Genomic DNA, 19,879 nt, shown 5'->3' with positions numbered 1-19,879 from the left:
CAATTAATCGAAACACTGACTCTTTTTCAGTGGAGTGCAATATTCAATAGTCTTTTGATGTGAGTACATAGCATTTGCACTAGCCATGGCATGTAAAACAGCATTTGCAAAATAAATGCTTTATGCATGGATGAACACTGGCCTTATACTGTTTTGGTCAGTATTAATATAACATAATGCTGATGAATGTTGGTTGGAGGGGCCCCCTAGGAATTTTTGCCTAGGGCCCCAACAGACTCAAATCGCCACTGACTATAGATGTACACAGTCTTGTAACTGTTGAGCTTGATTGCAGTGGTGGTCATGGGGGCAATGTGATCACACTTTCTCCTCCGTAAGTGGCTGGTGCTGTACTTCTCTGGAAATTCTGCTCCTGATGGAGCTTTGTATGCACGCAAGAACACAGAGGAGTAGGGCAGCCATCTTGGTTCTGTATAGCTGAATAGGGAAACTGACGTTGCAGTTGGATATTCAAAATGTTACAGTAATGTCCTTTTCCTAAACTTGATGGAAAATGGCATTCACGGAATGCCATTTCACGGAAACATGTAAAGGAGGACTTAGGGAAAGACAACCTCGGTGCTAAGAGAATCCAACTGCACTTGTCTGGGCATATGTCTGGGCATAGATCCAAATTAGTATGATTGTATGAAAATAATTATTGGTCATCTTGATCGTTTGTTTCCATGAAAGGCCGAATGTGGCAACGTTTTTAAACGTTCCTGCCTCAAGGTATTGTGGGACAGCATTATTTCCTCGTAGAGGAAGGTCCAGTGTACTCTTTGCTAAAGGAGACAAGAAAGGAAGCATCGAAGCACCTTTCCTTGGCATTTAGAGAATTCACACAGCTCTTATGATGGCTGCCTGTTACGGACTGAACATGGCACATATTTACAAAACAGTTATCACGGTCATGAAGGAAGTGTAGCTCAATACAGAGTATATAAACAAAAATAATATATAAACAGAAATATCCAGAAGAAAACAGCAGTGTACCGCATTAGGAGTCAGTCTTGGCCCTTTATGTATAACAGTAGAGGGTCCCATATCATACCATAGTATTTCAGTTTGTCATTGTTGTGATATGTGATCTTTTCAAGGCTTAGTACATTCCCCATTTCCCTTAGCCACATTTCATTACTTGGTGCAGAGTCACTTTTCCACATCAGCAGAATCATTTTTTTCGCCACAACCATACCTAAAGAAACAGCTTGAGCTTCATACTTATTAGCCAAAAATAGAGCTCCTGTCCCCCCTAGAATGGCAACCAATGGATCTGGTTTCCATTTCTTATTAAAGGCTTTAGAGAAGCATTGGAAAATATCAGACCAGTAGGATGACATCTTTGTACAAGACCAAAGAGTATGGGCAAGTGTTCCTTCAGAAATCTTACATCTGTTACAAAGTGGGGATGTCGATGGGTCAAACTTATGTATCTTGGTCCTGCAATTGTACAAATGGTGTAATGTCTTAAACTGTATCAAGTTATGTCGGACATTAACTGAACAATCACTTATATTTGGCAGAAATGGCTGCCACTTTGATACTTCATTTCACTCAGTAAGGAACCTTCTAACCTTCTAAGAATATTTGTCCGCAACCTGCAGATTGGATGTATATTAATCACGATTGACACCCCAGCGAGTGTTTAGAGCCAAGATTGCAGCTGTACAGTTGACTAATCAGCATAACTGCCTGCCCTGCTGTTATACACTGCTTCAATGTTTACACTTTGAGGATATTTGACTGTAAATTGAGAAGAGTGAAAAGAGAAGTGAATGACACCAGCTGGTCTCTGTGAGATCAAATTAAAAGAGAAAAATATAAAGACGACGACACTCATACTTTTCTGTCTACTTACATCTCTTCGAAGACCTTAAAGCTCCCTGCCACCAAAATCCACAAACACAGCCTTTTCTACTACATTTGTACACTTTGAAGTGAGGTCCCATTAGAATCAGGACGATTGTGTTTACAGCTGTCTACCCCATCTTCGTCAGTATGTACAAATTGACATGACATACTCTTTGGATTGATGAATCAGCTTATTATTCATGCACAGAGAAAATAGTTCACATAAGGTGGGGGACACTCCCGCACAATCTTCTTCGTGACTGATGCTCTTCTTGGATTCAACTCCTTCAGTCTCATTTCATCTACAATGATTCTGACCATTTCCCTGTGTCTTTCAGCAGTGGGGTGCTTCTTACATGCAATGGCAGTTGTGACACAAGAAGGTATCCTGTTCCAAGGAACAACAGAATTGAGGCCAAATCGATTATTGAACCAGAGCTTGAGCCTCCTGGACTGCTATGGGCTGTGACAGAGTAGCTGGAGGTGGAGTCCTCTGTGGTGGCTGGGTCGATAACTGTGAGTGTCACATACCCATCTATAATAAATGAAAAAAGTCAGACAGGCGACATATTATACCACCGGGTATGAGTGTGATTAGCCGTTACAAGCTGTTTTGAAAATCTGCCTCTTCTGACATCACAAGTGGGGATATCCACCTAGATGTATGCTGGATAGATCAGTCTACCAGCCTACCCAGCGGACTATAGCAAACGTTGCTCATCTATCCGTCATACATCTAGGTGGACACTTGTGATGTCAGAAAAGGGAAATTTTCAAAACGGCTTGTCACGGCTAATCACACTCACACCTGGTGGTATGATATGTCACCTTTTTTCAGGGCCGGATTATCGATAATGGCACTTGGGCCAGTGCCCAGGGGCACCAACCAGTGGGGAGGCACCACATGGAACAAGCTTAAAAAAAAAGAATCGTAATTTTTAAATATTATCCACCTGAAAATGATGAAAGACCATACATTACCCGATTATGAATATTAATATCACCTCCCCCATCAACAACAAGTCAAGTTGAGGTACACTATACCGCACTGCACCTCAGTGGGTAAAACTGTTTTTATTGGCAGGCTAGCAGTTCCCCTCAACTTGCGCTAGCCTAGCACCAGCGATTTCTGCAACTGGGACTGAATGAAAAGTGTTGAAAACTGTCTCCAATGATAAATAACACACTGGCTCACTTGGGAATTTTCATATGCTGGGTAAACTGTTGAGGTATGTATTAATTTCTAAACAGTTAGATATGGTTTGGTATTGTTGTATGTTTTGAATGTAAACAGGTAATGATTAGGTTACTGATAGCCCCGTCCTTGTCATATGTTTCTATATGCTGACATTTGTGATGAATTAGGGAGAACAATAATGGGAGCGCACGGATGATTAACATACAAAATTAGGACGCATAATTAAGGGTCAATAATGTAGCAATAATGATGGCATTGGTTGTTGGGATATCCTGTGTGAGCCCACGAATAAAGCATTGAATGAGAAGTATTGACTGCGGCCTATTTGGGACAACGGTCTGGACACTTACACCTTGATTTGATCCTAATTCTTCAATTGGCGAGATAGGCAGGAGTGAAAAGGAGGACCATATCAGATCTATACTCCTTCAAAACCCTAATATAGTATTCATCTCATAGCTACAGACTTTGCAGGTATACATTTCTGGGCTAAACTTGTATAGTAGTTAGCAAAACCCTAGCTATTGAGCTATTGAGAAATACCTGTTGCTGATAATGACTCTGCGGGACAGCCTTAAGAGAAAAGAAAAATGCATGTCAGTCATTTTGGACAGACCACTTTATTCTGATCACTTCATTTTTTGTTTTGTTTATTTGATAAATACCTACTTGATGTACTAAATCGTCTTATTATGCAAGACATTACTTTTTAAATTTGCTTTTTTAAGTGGGACCATATAACCCTTTGTCACACTTGGCCAAGTGCCAGTTCGGGCGACTGTTCATCAACTTCTTGGGGCATGAGTCACATACCACCGTGGGAGATTTCCCTCAACCCTGCACGACCAGGGCTCTCCAGGGATTTTTAGGGATAGTGAACTTCTACCAGCGGTTCGTCCCTCCCGCTGCTGACCCCATGCAGCCCCTGTACGAGGCCCGCCAAGGTAACGCTGCCGTGGCCTGGTTGGAGATGGTCAAGGCGTTGTCAGACACAGAGGGGCCCTGGCCAACGCAACCATGCTGGCAGATCCGTTCCTCAACGCGCCCGTCGTCGCCCTACGACCGATGCATCATGCATCGGAATACCCCGTTGGCGCCGTCCACAGACAGCTGATTGACAGCTCCTGGCAACCGCTCACATTCCTCAGCCGACAGCCCCGCCCCAACGAGCAGAAATACATTGCTTTGGACTGCAAGCTTTTCGGACTCTACCTTGCTGTTCGCCATTTCTGTTTCCTGCTGGAGGCCCGTCCATTCACAGCATTTGTTGACCACAAGCCCCTTGTGCCTGCCATGGCAAAGGTTGCTGAGCCTTGGTCTGTTGCCAGCCGAGGCAACTCGCTTAACATCTCAGAGTGCTGACCAGGCCTACAGGAAAGCCATCACGAGTCTGCAGCAGTCTGACGTCCAGTTTGACGGCAGTAACATCTCGATCCTGTGTGGCATTTCAACCGTTCAGCCACACCCCAACGTCCCAGGAGTTGGAGACGATGACGTGCTCCACAGCCTCTCACACCCAGTTAGAAAGCCCTCACAGCGGTTGGTGTCAGCAATGTTTGTGTGGCACAGGCCGCGTAAGGAGGTCAGGGACGGATTGGGTCAATGCCTGTGTGGAATGTCAGACCAGAAGTCACCTACGGGAAGAAGAACCTTGCTTACCATGTCGCTGTTTGCCGTGCAACTGGGAAGATAGAAGAGAATAGCGATAGCAAGAAGAATCCTTGCGTTTATCTCAATTTGTTTTGAGATTATGTTGTGGATAAAACCAACATAATAATACTTACCAGAATATGAGAGGTCGATAAGGACTAGGGTTGAATGATCAAGGCTTTATTGTCACTACGCGGAGTAACGGCAAAACCTGAGTCGTTGGTCAAAGAACTCCCGAACGGTTGTCAAGACCCGAATTATATTCCCATTGTGTTGTTCTCCCAACATGCCCTTGGCCAATCACAACACTCTAAACCACGGGCCTTCCTGTTCCCCGTTGTCCACAATACATTCAGTAATATAGTAATTTAGCAAGAATTACATAAAAACAGGGTTATTAAACATTGTAGTTACATGAAGTTATAGATTACACATGAATTATATGAAGTGAGGTCTTTGATTAAAGTCCATTCATCACCTTGTTTATAACCTGATCTTAAATCACCATGACTCATCACATGTGTTTAAGAGATGAGCCCTGTAAAACCAATATTCATTTAAACAATAAAACATGCATTGTAATAGTTAATAACGCCACTTTATTTGTCTGTGGCATATACAGTCATAATCATAAAGCTGGTAATGTCTGACTTTTAGTAAAAGTATGGATTGAGTGAAGTCAGTTAGTTCACTCTGCCAGAATACACATCACAAGAACATATGGAGGAGGAACCGCAGGAGGGCATCTCTTCTCACTCGGACTTGGGTCTCTTTCAGGGACCACTAAAACATAAATGAGGTGGGGCTTCCTTCTTTTGTTAGCACGTGAGTGAGAGACATTTGTTGACCACTGAAAGCCAGGTAATATCAAGTGTTTAACATTTGGCTTCACTGTAACAATACTTATTTTGTATTATTGTATGTTTTATACTTAAAGTTAATCTTACTTATACTTATATCCCAGTGAACTGAGAAATAGGCTGATATCATTGACTAGAGGAATGCCTGTCTGGTGGTCTCCGGTCAGCCCAGGACCCTCTGAGGTGTTATGAATGACAAAGAGACAGGGCCCTCCCCAATCTGTTGACCCGGTTATTTTCCACCATTATTCCAAACATATGGTAAAGATGTTTTTTTTAAACCTTCATTATTTTCTACCATATTTGCAGGTAACTGAGGAAATGGGCCAGGGTCAGGGTTAAAGTTCTTCCACGTCTATTTTGTTGTTTAAGGGCTGTTGTAAACTGCTTTTAGGTGCATTACTGCTCCCTTCTGGATTGGAGGGTTAAAGTTCACAATATGACGTCACACAAATGGGCCATGAAGTGACACTCTCACATCGCTGCATATCTGCTGTAATCGCTGCAGGTGCTGATTTGGTGTGAATGAGCCCCAACTTCCCAGAACGTGTAATCGTTCCGCTAGCCATCTATGTCAGAATGTTGCTCACATACTAAAGGTTGATTTTTGTGAAACAAATAGCATGCCTTTACAGAGAGGACGACCCAAGCTGTCCATAGAGGTGCAATATTGGTAAGTTTATCGCAATTAAATCAGACAAGACTAAAAAAGTAGTGAAGAAAACATATTTACTATGTGCCCTGGTGCATAAAAGCATAATGCATAATGCATGAATCAGACAGGTACTCCTATGACACCCCTCTGTGAACAGGGCTACAGTATATGCCTAGTTGTTAAGGATAGCCACAATGAGCCTTTGTCTGATAGAAAACCCATACCTTACATAGCCAGTGAAGCCAGCAGGGAAACTGAGATGTAGACCTGTATTCTCTAACAGAACGGTGGGAGAATTCCCTGTGGGCAGGTTATCTTTATCTTGTCTGTCAGTGTCGTGTAACTTTCAAAATTCCGGTTGCTGAAATACTGCTCTAAGCCTACTGCTGAACAACCCATGGTCGAACACACACGCACATCTACTGGTGGTCAAGGTGTGTAGTTTAGAAAACGACCACTAGGTGGAGACTCTTACCTACGGCGGGGCGTTATCTCCTCTCCCTGAAAAAACGAATCGAATCGCTCAAATTAATGAGTAATTATCTATCTTGGAAAGGGTTCTTTTGTGTGGATACGGTTAGATGGATCACACTCAAGACTTCTATCCTAATTGGCGCAGAGATTGCATTTAACATAACAAATTGCATGCCAATCTAGAATAAAGGCATATTAGGCTACATTCCTTTCACATATGTGTGCAATTTATTTGTATGTACATTATTATGTTACATATAATGTATAATTTAATACAAACATGTATTTGTATTTTATAGGGATATATTTGAAAAATAAATGAATAAATAAATCAAGGCAAGCGCCATCTGGTTGCGCCTTAAGGTACCCCAGTGTGGTGACATCACGTTAGTGGGACTCATTTCAATCTGCAAATCTAGATCTAGATTAAAAATGTCTATGTTTGCATTCTGAATGTGTAGGCCTAATGTGTAGGAAACAGTTGCACACATGCATTATATTCGTTTTATTATTAGTCGATTATTTAGGATTGTAATATAGCTAGAGTTTCATCCTTATTGGAGACCAGTGAATCAATATTTACATTGGCAATAAAATGTTTCCATATTTTTAAAGAAGACTACTAGGCTACAATACGAATTTAAATGGAATTTGGGTTGCATTAGAAAACCTTAAAAAATGTGTGTGGGAATGATCAGTGTCACAACACGCGCTAACTCGTTCACTGTACAATCCTGTTAAAGAGCCAGTGATCCCAAAACAATTTTATCTCAGTGTTCTGATCCCTACAGAAACATTGGGTTGTAGTGGTTAGTCCTAAAGCACTTTCGGGATGTTTAGGTGTTGCCGGATGTTGAAGCTGAAATGGGTCTGCTGGGTACAGTACGGACTCGTGGTGAAATGTAATTTCCTGGTTTTGAGCACTTCCATGACGAAGTGGTGAACACATGCAGCCACTGGAGGGAGTGCGGGGCGTTGCCACGCGGTGTCCAAAAGGAGAGCAGCCTTTGCTGGGGCCGAGCCGTAAAGCGGGTCGCAAACTGGGGCGCCGAGGTCCGGGCGCCGAGGTCCGGGCTCCCACTAGGCAACGCCCCCGTTTCACTTTGACGCGATATGCGTAGGCATTATTTTACAATATGTATTTAGCACCCCGACACTTTATGTTGTAAAGTCAATATGTTTTTGTTTCTTTAAGTACAATTTGCTAATATTTGAGTATTAGTGTGAACAGCCACCTGCCTCATTGCCATATTTTAACCTTGGTTATAGGGCATGTTTGCTCATTATTGTTTGGAATTGTTTTATTTCTAATTATGTTCTATTCAATTTATCTTTCTGCAAACATTTTTTATGCACCCTGCAAGTATTAATTTATACATTTATACAAATTATGTAATCAAATTCAAAACAACATTGTTGTCCACTTGCTTGCAAGCGAAAAAATCTCCCTTTTCAAAAGGCTTCATCCATCTACATCTACATCCAATGTATCTTGTCTTTCTGTATATATGAATCTAATAAACTCAGGATATGTCTAGCAGCTCGTCGGTGCCCTTTGCTCTTTGTTGTCATATAGTCTCCACCCCGGTTTTCTATGCTCCATGAGAACACACTTCAATCACTCGGAGAAAGGAGTTGATGAACTGATTTAGAAAAATACATTCAGCTGTCTGGTATTAAAATCATGTCTCAACAATTAAATTGCAACAGAGCACAAATATTAATATGGCTGAGGTAATACTTAAAATATGGGCATCTTGGAAGCAAGAGCCAATCCAAAAAGATGAAAATGAACATCAGTAGCCAAGCTTCAACATCCGGCAAGTGCTTTTGACTAACCATTGCTGCTACGCCAGCACCCAAGCACCATCACTGCTCCACCATACACCAGCACCCAGGCACCATCACTGCTCCACCATACACCAGCACGCAGGCACCATCACTGCTCCACCATACACCAGCACCTAGGCACCATCACTGCTCCTCCACCTGCCACCCTGCAGCACCCAGCCAAGACCACTTCTCACATGTTTTTTAATACAACTGTCTTATTCTAAACATACATTATGTTTTCATCTCTCCATGGTCCACCCAGCACCGCTCCACCACTCAGCCCCCAATGCTGTAGGATACTATTACATACTAACAAGATTACTTATATAATACAGTAATATAACGTTTTTAAACTCTCAAATGTGCACTTTTAATCCATATCAATAGCGATGTACCGTAAAAAAGCTCTCGTCCTTATTGTGTAACGTTTTGTGATAAAAGTGATAATCCTAATTTCACGGAATTTAAGAATAATAGCTGTTCGTGGTTAACGTGTTGCTTACATTATCTACTATTCTCACGTTACCCTTATCTGTTTCCTGTTAACGTTCCCTAAATCCACTCATTAATGGGGATAATCCACATGCTTTAATGTACATGTTCATTTGATTCAGATTTGCTGAAAATATACGATCTGATAATTTCAACGTCTTGCCTTTTAAAAGTAAAAAATTGTCCACTGTAGTGGACGGAGATGTCACGACTCTCTTTCTGATTGGCTCTGGCACTTCTATCGACAAAGTGGTAAACTCCCACAGGCAGCAACTAGAGAGAAGGCGGACCATGCAGTGTCAGAAAGGAGAGCACGCTGCTGGTGAGGCCGAGCCCTGTCGCGTTGTCCCCAAAGAACAACAGACCCCGGAAGAATTGATTTTAGTGCTTGTTATAAGTGTTATTGTTGTTATTTAAGCAGTGCTGGAAGTTATAGCACAGCGGTATGACGACACCAGTGTGAGTGCTCTTATTGGACACACAACCCACTTGAGTTTCTATTAAAGGGTGCCTACTTCGCCACCAGCTGTGAGTGTCATTAGTGGTGCAAATGAAATTGCACCCAGGCCCTAGGAAATGTAATTGTGTGTGTGGTTGCTAGATAAAGCTTATTTGGCAATTATATGAAGAATTAAATATTTACACCTTCCCCTAAGCAGGTGTAATGGTGGCAGTGTGCAAGGAAAAGTAATCATTGGAGTAAGAATATTGTTTTATTATGGGCGCAGAACCCAGCAGCCTGTTGCTGCAGGATACTGGGCCAATGGGACGTTTAACTCTTATGTTTCACAACACAAAGCTAGATTACATGAGCAAACGCAAACCAAGTCAATTCCAACTTTTCCATGTGAAGAAGAGATCAGATGGACCTACCTTATTGAGGGAAACATGACTGGAATAATTACCTACCTTATGTGAGGCTAAAATAGTAAAATAAGTAACTGACTAGTTACTTATAGACTAAGAATCAACAGGCTGCTGGGTTACAGTGCACACTGAGCCCTCCCCCATAATAAAACAATATTCTTATTCCAATGATTACTTTTCCCCGCACACTGCCACCATTACACCTGCTTAGGGGAAGGTGTAAATATTTAGTTTTTCATATAATTGCCAGATAAGCTTTATCTAGCAACCACATACACAATAAATAGCACATAGGCATGCTTCATCTATACCAAAATACCCATATACTTATTTTTGCTTAGCATAGCAACGTAGAGGTGAGTTAGTATGGGTGTTGGTGTGCAGGTTACTTGGCTATAATGCTATTATATTGATCTCTATTGATAGTAAGCCTTTACTAAGATCATACTTACTAGGTGTGTGACTTACTCGGCTATGGATCAATTAGACTACTGAAGTGACTAACATGCCTTATTTCACCTGTTATTACAGTAACAGTTCCATAACATATAGAAGCATCGTCCCTTGAAGCCTCTCCCGGCTTTAGTCACTAACCAAGGTGCTTGTGTAGTGACTAAACAAGCAACTTTACAACCAAATGTGTGGAAAGAGGCACTTATCTGTCAAACAAGTGACAGAATAGTGTCCCCTATTAATATATAATTATCATAGCAAGGACAATGGTATCCTTATAGAATGACACATACTGGCCTAACCATATGTACAAGTAAGTAAGTAAATCCAGACTTATTCATTCAACACATTCTATCAGATTCTATTCTAATACAGTGCTCCAAGGATGTGAAATTCATAGTGATTTAAGGCTTGAAAGTTGTATTTGATTGCAATGTACCCATGGAGGTAAATACGTGTTTTAAGCATAACTCGGTTCTTATTCTTAATCTGCAATCAAATAAACAATGGACATATTGACTATGATTGAAGTGTTAATGAAGTCAAACATCGATAGTGTTATGATGTCTTGGTGTGTGCTCTTCGTCTAGTCCTTGGACACAGCCCACATGCTGCTCTCTGTCCTTCATGGGGACACCAGCCCTCTCAGGATGGAGCTGAAAGAGAAGGTAAACATAGTTGATGCAAGTGAGCAGGAGCAATCTGACCATCCCAAAAGACTGCAATAACAAATGATGTGAGGTCATCTATGGATTTAAAGACTTGTATTGGTCAGGGTGAGGGGTCGGCACCGCACAATAGGGAGGTCTATTTCTTTCCCTTCTGATATGGATTTTCTCCCTATAATCTAGCTTTATCCGTTCCGTATATTAGCTCCTTAAAATCAACTATACCTACAAAATGAGGTGTATTTGGAATACTCAAATCGCCATCCGGAAGCTTAATCCACTCGAGTAAATGACAACACATGTTCAACACACCATATATAATACATAACCCATTTAGAGTGCAGTGGTGCTTTGTTGAGGCTTATCAAGACATAGCTGTGGTTTAGTCAGAGTATTCCTCTCTCCACGCGTGAGAGAAGCCTCGTAGCTGCACAGTGCACACAATGAGCTGTTTGTAGCTCAAAGACAACAAACGCGTCTTTTGATTTATCCATGAAGAGTGGGGGCTTTCCAGCCTCCGTGGTATTTCGGTTGACACTGCCACAGTAACATTTGTTCACCAATGTAATTTTTAAGTCACCCATTCTCTGTTCTTTCTGTGTCTTTAACACTCATTTCATGAGTCTCCAATTAGATCCAGACAAGATTTCTCTTTTTTCCTGCCATTTTAATTAGTCTTGATAATCCCCTTCAACATCATATTTGTTGTACGTTTTAATAAAAACAAAGAAGCTGAAGGAAATGAGAGAACATACATTGCATAGGCTCCAGCCACACTAAGATAGTTAAATGAGGGCAGCATGATTGAGAGAAGACAGGCAACCTGATTTACCTGATTTAATACTTGCCGGAAAGGGATATAGGCCTATTGTTCAAACAGTAACTCATGTTACACACAGCAAGCAAAACGTAAACAAGAGGGAAAGGTTTGCTGAGTGTGTGTGTGTGTGGTAACAAAATCAGGGTAATGTTAGAAGAGGAAGTGGGAGTAGGACTAATATGCATGCACAGACACTGCCGTGACTCAGGCCTGTTCTGCTGCCCCTATATGCACTGTTTTTATTGTTATTTTGCATTGGTTGTGCTTGTGGCTCTTTCATTGATCCCTGCTGTACAGCAAACATCTGGTCAAGAAAAAGATCATTGCTTTTTTTTTACCATCAATACTTCAAATGCCGTGTTTTAAAGATGGTTTCCATGAAAGCTATTGCTACCTAGTTTTAAAAGGCAGCAGATAGTGTTTTAACAGCTGCAATCCTTTAAAACTGGAAAAATAATAAGGCTACATTATACGCTTAGAAATGCTGAAATAGGGTACAATCAACCACAGCCGACTGCGTCTTTGTACATTTTGTATCAGTATCAAGGTCTGTGTTCAGCTCTAGGACAGAAACGTTCTGTAATAAGTAGAAGTGTAATAGGAGACAGGGAGGAGTTTAGGTAGTAAGATAACTCGGGTCACACTGCTTAATTCTATTAACTTCCTAGGTTGCCATCAATACGTTTAACATTTTTAGTGAGCGTCAACTGGAGAAAAGGGAGGGAGAAAGTAACCAATGCAACAAAAGACAATCAACCAGAAAAATAAATACAGTTTAAATCGAATGCATTTCATTTTAACCATGAGTGAAACATTCAGTAATGAAACAGTTTGGAGAAAGCCCAAGGGAGAATTTTTGGTTCTTCTAAAGTTGTCAGACTGGTTTTCAACATGCTAAAGTGAAGCTTTCGCAATTCTGCCTAAGCAGGAACATACAATAAGCCGACAACAATGTTTTTAGTTCACCTTTGATTCCATTATTGCGACCCTCCCTTCCTCCACATTTTTTGCGTTTAGATGTGTGTGTTTATACGTGTTAAAACAGTGTGGAGTTCAAACGGTGTGTGAAAACAGAGGAACGTGCATCTGTATGAAATGAACACACATTAAAGCCAGCCCGGCAAAGATCAAGCTTGCTCGGGGCGAGTCGTCGGTGACAACGCCTTTTCTGGGCGGCCATTGAAACCAGGGTTTCTGTGGTGGACTTTTATGTTCCTCATAATGCGACCAAGCTAGTAGGCAAATCAGGACTGCATTGTGTTTTCACCTTTCAGAGAGCAGACACCTTTTGCACGGATTCACCTGTATTTGGTTTCTATATTCTCCAAGGGGCAGCAGACCAATAGACTGGCAGGATCCTGTCCCATATGCAGCACTTTGTACTGATTTCTAAAGACACATCCGTCACTTTAAGGATATGAATGTGGGGAAGAAGAAAGTTCAATGTTTGGCAAACAATGCACTTTTATCTAGTGGAACCAGTATGATCCAGTTGGAAGCTTCAAAAAGCCAGGACCTCTTCAGCAACATGTTTTACTGTAGAAGTATACCATGTTCTATGTGACATTTTGCACTAGTCGTTAATGTGTAATATCGAGACAGTACTATGTAATAACAGTATTTGACAATGTTACCCTCACAAAGAAGTGTTGCATCAAATAAAACTTGGTAATGCCAACATGCAGGGTTGGTCCCTTGTAATGGGTACATGATACATATCATAATATATATGGTTCCATTACTTCATGTGTCATATATTTAGTTATTAAATGAGGCCTTTATCATCAGACTTTTCAGTTGATATATTTCTTAAAAAAAGGAGATTCTTCCCATACTTAACGCAAGATATCCATCCTTTGCTCGAATTAATACTTATTACTTAATAATAATTAATACTTAATACAGGATTTCAGCCAATCAGAAACAACCCAGCAAACATTTGCTCAACCTGCGTCGAGGCGAACAGGTCCAATAGAGGTCGAGTCACGACCTGACTTCATTTAGAGCGTTTGTCGACATGAAAACATCATCTTACAGGAATGGTGATTTCAAGGAAAACTTACTTTAGAGCGGTGTAACCGAATAACCACTCCAAGCTAACATTTCCGCATTAAACAAGTCAAATATACGCTGGGTCACGACGTGACTCTATTGCCGACATGAAAACATACAGGCCTAGGGAAATGGTGATTTCGAGGAAAGCTTGTTTGACAGTGGTGTAACTGAATAAACTGTTTATATTGCTGTTTAAAAGAACAATGTAACTTTGTAACATGAATGTGAACGGTAATGTTTACACATTAAGTGTGTTATTGAAAAGTGTTGGTATTCCAAACGCAATATGCTATGATGTATACGGCCAATATACTGTAGGTGCTAAAATGTTCTATTCCAGCATTTACTCGAGTTCCATTTAGGAACTATTTTTGCTTAATCCCATGTAATCCCAGCCTGCGGTTGCAACGCATGCGCACCTGGTGATATCAGTTCGCTGTCAAATTCGGCAGGCATGCGCTGCTACTTCCGAGCTGGGGAGTAGCAGCGTCCCATTTCGGGGCTAATGTTAGCTGTGTGTTCTTGAAAGTAAAACACAGGCACATTCGGGTAGCAACGCACTTTGCCCGTGCATTAGTCCTGTGAACTGTTGGTTAATTTTAGGACCCATTCTTTATTTTTCATTATTCATAGCGAGAGGGGTGATAGCTTCTGATGTTGCTAGCTAAATGGACTTGATGTAGCCGACAGTTATCCCTTTAGGCTGGGGCGCTAGATGGTGAGACTGTTTTCGTCCACTGAGCCAAACACTTGTATTTTGTACACTGTGTATTTTGGCCAGTAAAACTTCTCACTCTCCCCCATCCTTGTACTTGTGTTTTCATGCACAACATTATAGATGACAGGAAACATCAGAAGAGGTGCTCTGTAAAGATGAATATTATTTTTTTTGCTGTGCCTTCTTTCCAGCTGCTGTGAAGAGATGGAATTCCAAGGCCACAGATACAGAAATCGAAGCAGCCATGAGTTTACACCTGAAACATGCACCCTCATGGACTGGGGGGATGGGATTTTGGTCCCAATAAGTTTTATTTTAATTTTGTTATTTTTTAAAGAAGATGTAGGCCTACTTGGGTAAAAATTAAATGTTTTGGATAGTGCACTTTCGGAGTATTAAGACATGTATTAATGCTTGATTTACAGTATTCATAACTAAACTAAATATTATAGATAAAGCTATCTAAATAAATAAATAAGATAAAGCTATATGAACCAAATGATCTAGGTGTTTAGCATTTTACACTTTATCACAGGTTTAAACAAGTTAAAACAAGTTCTCCTCGAAATCACCATTTCCTTAAGATTATGTTCTCATGTTGACAAATGAAGTCACGTTGTGACTCAATGTCTATTGGACTTGTCAACGCAGTTTGAGGAAATGTTTGCTGGAATTGAGAAGTAAAGTCTAATGGTTGTAAATATGTTTAGAACATTGAGAAATATTTAATTATCTACATGCAGCACAAGAGCTGTGCTTGTTATAGGTTTGGTGGGTGTGTCAATGTCCAACTCTCTCTCTCAACTTCTCTTAATTATGTGGGTAGTAACGTGGCTTAAAAGTGAATTTCATGTAGGTTTAAATGTCGTCTATACAACGTTAAAACGACGTGGATTGATGTTGTCTATGAGCCGTCGAAATGACGTGGGTCGGAAGACCGATGTCAGAAAAACTTTCATATCAGCCCCTCAACTTCATGTCGTATCGCCCTCCATGATCAACGTCGATTAGACCTCTGACTGACATTGAAATGTTTGCTGGGAAGCACATTGGTTTACATTCTCCTCTCACCAAAGGCTCTGAAGCTATTCTTTTGAAAACCACAGGTACGTACACAGATGCACAAACGAAACACACACTCAATCCCAAGCACACACACTCACACACACACACACACACACACACACACAATAAGTGGGGTGGTGACCTGGTTTCATACTGTGTGTACCAAGGAGTGGGTGCTATCATTGTCTGGTGTATGTGTTCTCTGATTATATCTGATTACCTCTGGGATCGGGTAACTGTTCACACCGAACACATATAAAGGCTGGGTCTCACCGCTGGCTGACACATCTTCCCACCGATACCTGGACGTCGGACAGAAGAGAAACATACCCAGAGAAATCATGGTAGGTTACTGAAATCAGACTTCATACTTACTGCCTCAGTACTTACTAGCTTGCTTACTGGTTGCAGCTGTGTGCAACTATTGTCTAACAATCAAACATTTAATATCCATGATCATTTATGGTCTTAAGGCCTATCCGAGTTGCATACAATAGTGATTACAGTGTGTTTATCCTTTTTTGTTTGATTTTAAGCATACAGCTACACTTCAATGGTATCAATACTCGCATACGTATAAACTTGAGAGGGCACACCGTTCGTTGCAATACTTTTTTTTTTATGGACAAATTGGGGATATCCCTGGTCCAACAGCAGAGCTGAGCTGTACCCCTCCCTCCCTGTAGCGTGAGTGCATATCCATCCACGTGGGCCAAGCTGGTACACAAATCGGCAATGCGTGCTGGGAGCTGTACTGCCTGGAGCACGGCATCCAGCCCGACGGCCAGGTTCCCAACGGCAAAACCATCGGTTCAGCAGACGACTCGTTCAACACCTTCTTCAGCGAGACGGCGGCCGGGAAGCACGTCCCCAGGGCCATCTTCGTGGACCTGGAGCCCACAGTGATTGGTGAGTCACACATTGCTGCTCGTCAACTGTCTTGCACACCTGCACATATAATTACAAGTCCCTTTTTTGCATTAATCAGTATCACCTGGGCTGAGACTTTTCAGTAACCTAGTTTAACATTTGTGTGTGAACTTTAAATAATAAGAAAAACAGGTTTACCATTTGCAGTAAACTTGATTTGTTGGTGTTCAATGCACACAGATTTGTATAACCTACCAAAGCAATGTCTCTGTAGATGAGGTGCGTACAGGGACCTACCGCCAGCTCTTCCACCCCGAGCAGCTAATCACTGGAAAGGAGGACGCAGCCAACAACTATGCCCGCGGTCACTACACCATCGGCAAGGAGATCATCGACATTGTGCTGGACAGGACTCGCAAAATGGTGAGCCTCCTCCTCATGATGACCACCAAGACCAAACAAACGGATGCCAGTTAGATCTGTTACTGATCTGTTCGCTTTTCAGTTGGCCACATTTTACATAGTGTACACGTTTTTTGTAGTATTGCAGTTGTGCTAATTTTACTATGACTTTCGTTTCATAGGCTGATCAGTGCACTGGCCTCCAGGGCTTCCTGATCTTCCACTCCTTCGGTGGAGGCACCGGCTCTGGCTTCACCTCCCTGCTGATGGAGCGTCTTTCTGTCGATTATGGCAAGAAGTCCAAGCTGGAGTTTGCCATCTACCCAGCGCCCCAGGTCTCCACAGCTGTAGTGGAGCCCTACAACTCCATCCTGACCACCCACACCACCCTGGAACACTCGGACTGTGCCTTCATGGTGGACAATGAAGCCATCTTTGACATCTGCCGCAGGAACCTCGACATCGAACGCCCATCCTACACCAACCTCAACAGGCTCATTGGTCAGATCGTGTCCTCGATCACCGCCTCACTTCGCTTCGATGGTGCCCTGAACGTCGACCTGACGGAGTTCCAGACCAACTTGGTGCCCTACCCTCGTATCCACTTCCCATTGGCCACCTATGCTCCAGTCATCTCCTCGGAGAAGGCCTACCACGAACAGCTCTCTGTGTCAGAAATCACCAACGCCTGCTTTGAGCCAGCCAACCAGATGGTGAAATGTGACCCTCGCCATGGTAAATACATGGCCTGCTGTCTGCTGTACCGAGGTGACGTGGTCCCTAAAGACGTCAACTCCGCCATCGCTGCCATCAAGACCAAGAGAACCATCCAGTTTGTGGACTGGTGTCCCACAGGCTTCAAGGTTGGCATCAACTACCAACCACCAACTGTGGTTCCAGGAGGAGATCTGGCCAAGGTCCAGAGGGCCGTGTGCATGCTGAGCAACACCACTGCCATTGCTGAAGCCTGGGCTCGTCTCGACCACAAGTTTGACCTGATGTACGCCAAGAGGGCCTTTGTCCACTGGTATGTTGGGGAGGGCATGGAGGAAGGAGAGTTCTCCGAGGCCAGAGAAGACATGGCCGCTCTGGAGAAGGATTATGAAGAGGTGGGCACTGACAGCATTGAGGAAGATGAGGGAGATGAGTTCTGAACTTCTTTAATTGGTCTTTCTAAACATATTCCTTCTAATTAAACAATGACTAAACAAAAATAAGGTGGCCAATAAATGTGGTTTAAGGGTTTAATGACAAGGACGTGTCAGTAGATTAAGGTAATCCATCATATTAACATAATATTAAGGGGTTGAAGACTAAATCTGTCCCAATGTTCTATATTATTGGTGAAGAGCTATTTCGTTTAAAAAAAAAAAAGTATAATAAAATATTTAAAAACGAAAACTAATTAATAAAAAAAAATCATGTTACATTCTTTTTGGAGGATACATGGGAAAGAAATGATAGAAGCTGTACATATTGAGATATGTTGTGAGACTACAGGAGACGGCCATGGTGCCCCCCGCCCCCATGTCCCTGTCCCTCATGGAACGCCCGCTATGAAAGGACTCCTGTGTACGTTCAACATACCATTCAGCTGTTCATGAGCCAGAGCCAGAGATTTAGCGAGGCGGAGAGAGATAAGGGGGGAGAGGGGGAGAGATAGTGATGGAGAAGGGGAGTAAGAGAGCAACCCAGTATCCCGGAAGAGCATCCAGTAATGGACCCTACAGAGTGACAGAAGGGGATCGGCCAGGGGAAGGGAGGGGTAAAAAGAGATTAAGTGAGCAAGAGACAAACAAAGAGGGCGGGCGGGGGGGGGGGGGGGGGGGGGGGGAGAGAGAGAGAGGGCGAGGTTACTGGCTGACTTGCTGACTGCGGTTGTTTTTCTATATGCTCTGTCACACACTTGCCTGCAGCAACAATATAAACCCTATTGTCCACGACTGGCCCACTCAAACAGGGCCAACACAGCCGATCAGTTATTAAACACTGTACATAGTTCATTATCCAACAATATGGCACATTTATTTAAATAAGCTATTTCAAGAACCTTTTGCATAAGGGACTACTGTTTCTCCCATATCTCTTTACTTGATATAAATGCTGTATCACACCACTTCTCAATAGTCTAACGTTACCATCAGAAGGTATTTATTTGTCTGTTGATCCTTAAATCGTCAACTTATACCGACACTGAGTTGTGTGTCTGGAATTGTGGACACATGCAACCACTGAGCTATAGATTTATATATTCGATATACAATATCTATATATCTATCTATATAAGTTACGGATGTGCTCATCCTGGGTTAGAAAGATCTGTCTACCAAGGCGGGTTGTGTGTGACAACTGTGTGTGTGTGTGTGTGTGTGTGTGTGTGTGTGTGTGTGTGTGTGTGTGTGTGTGTGTGTGTGTGTGTGTGTGTGTGTGTGTGTGTGTGTGTGTGTGGCACTTAAAGCCAAGACAGGAAGCCACAGGGTCTGTAAGGATGTCTCAGAGATTATGAGAGAGGGATGGTAAAATGCACCGTCAGAATGTATGCAAGTGTCCTCTGGCCCCTTCCGAGCCGGGACAGTAGGCCTAGGCTACGCATTACAAGTAACACATCCATGCCATCGATAATTGCATGGATAATTATAAAGCAAAGCAACCACTTCATAAGGTTTTATTTTCATTGGGAGTTGACAGCATTGGGCCGGTTGTGCCTGTGAGTGCCGTGGAGGTTCGGCCAATGATCCACGGCCTCCGTAGAATAACATGAAGCAAAGTGAACGCACAAAGGAATGGATTATTTCGCGATAGATATCCAACGTTATATATATATATATATATATATATATATATGTGTGTGTGTGTGTGTGTGTGTGTGTCTGTTTCTATCTATCTATCTATCTATCTATCCATCTAGACATCTATCTATATCACGAAATAATCCATACATGTGT

At 42.2% G+C, this 19,879-nt stretch overlaps 1 protein-coding gene across 1 annotated transcript; it reads left to right on the top strand.

The window, feature by feature from the left end:
• Positions 1–3,968: 3,968 nt before the first annotated feature.
• LOC311358227 (tubulin alpha-1A chain-like) lies at positions 3,969–18,088 on the top strand (the record flags this gene model as incomplete). The annotated part of the gene is made up of 6 exons (XM_084478230.1): positions 3,969–3,996; positions 4,381–4,571; positions 10,927–11,004; positions 16,349–16,571; positions 16,807–16,955; positions 17,117–18,088. 6 exons carry the CDS (start codon positions 3,969–3,971, stop codon positions 18,086–18,088), a joined length of 1,641 nt encoding a protein of 546 aa, XP_084334356.1.
• Positions 18,089–19,879: the final 1,791 nt, after the last annotated feature.

This window comes from Micromesistius poutassou (genome assembly GCF_964030765.1).
Source record: "Micromesistius poutassou genome assembly, chromosome: 14".
NCBI lineage: Eukaryota > Metazoa > Chordata > Actinopteri > Gadiformes > Gadidae > Micromesistius > Micromesistius poutassou.
This window is presented reverse-complemented; position numbering and strand designations above follow the sequence as displayed.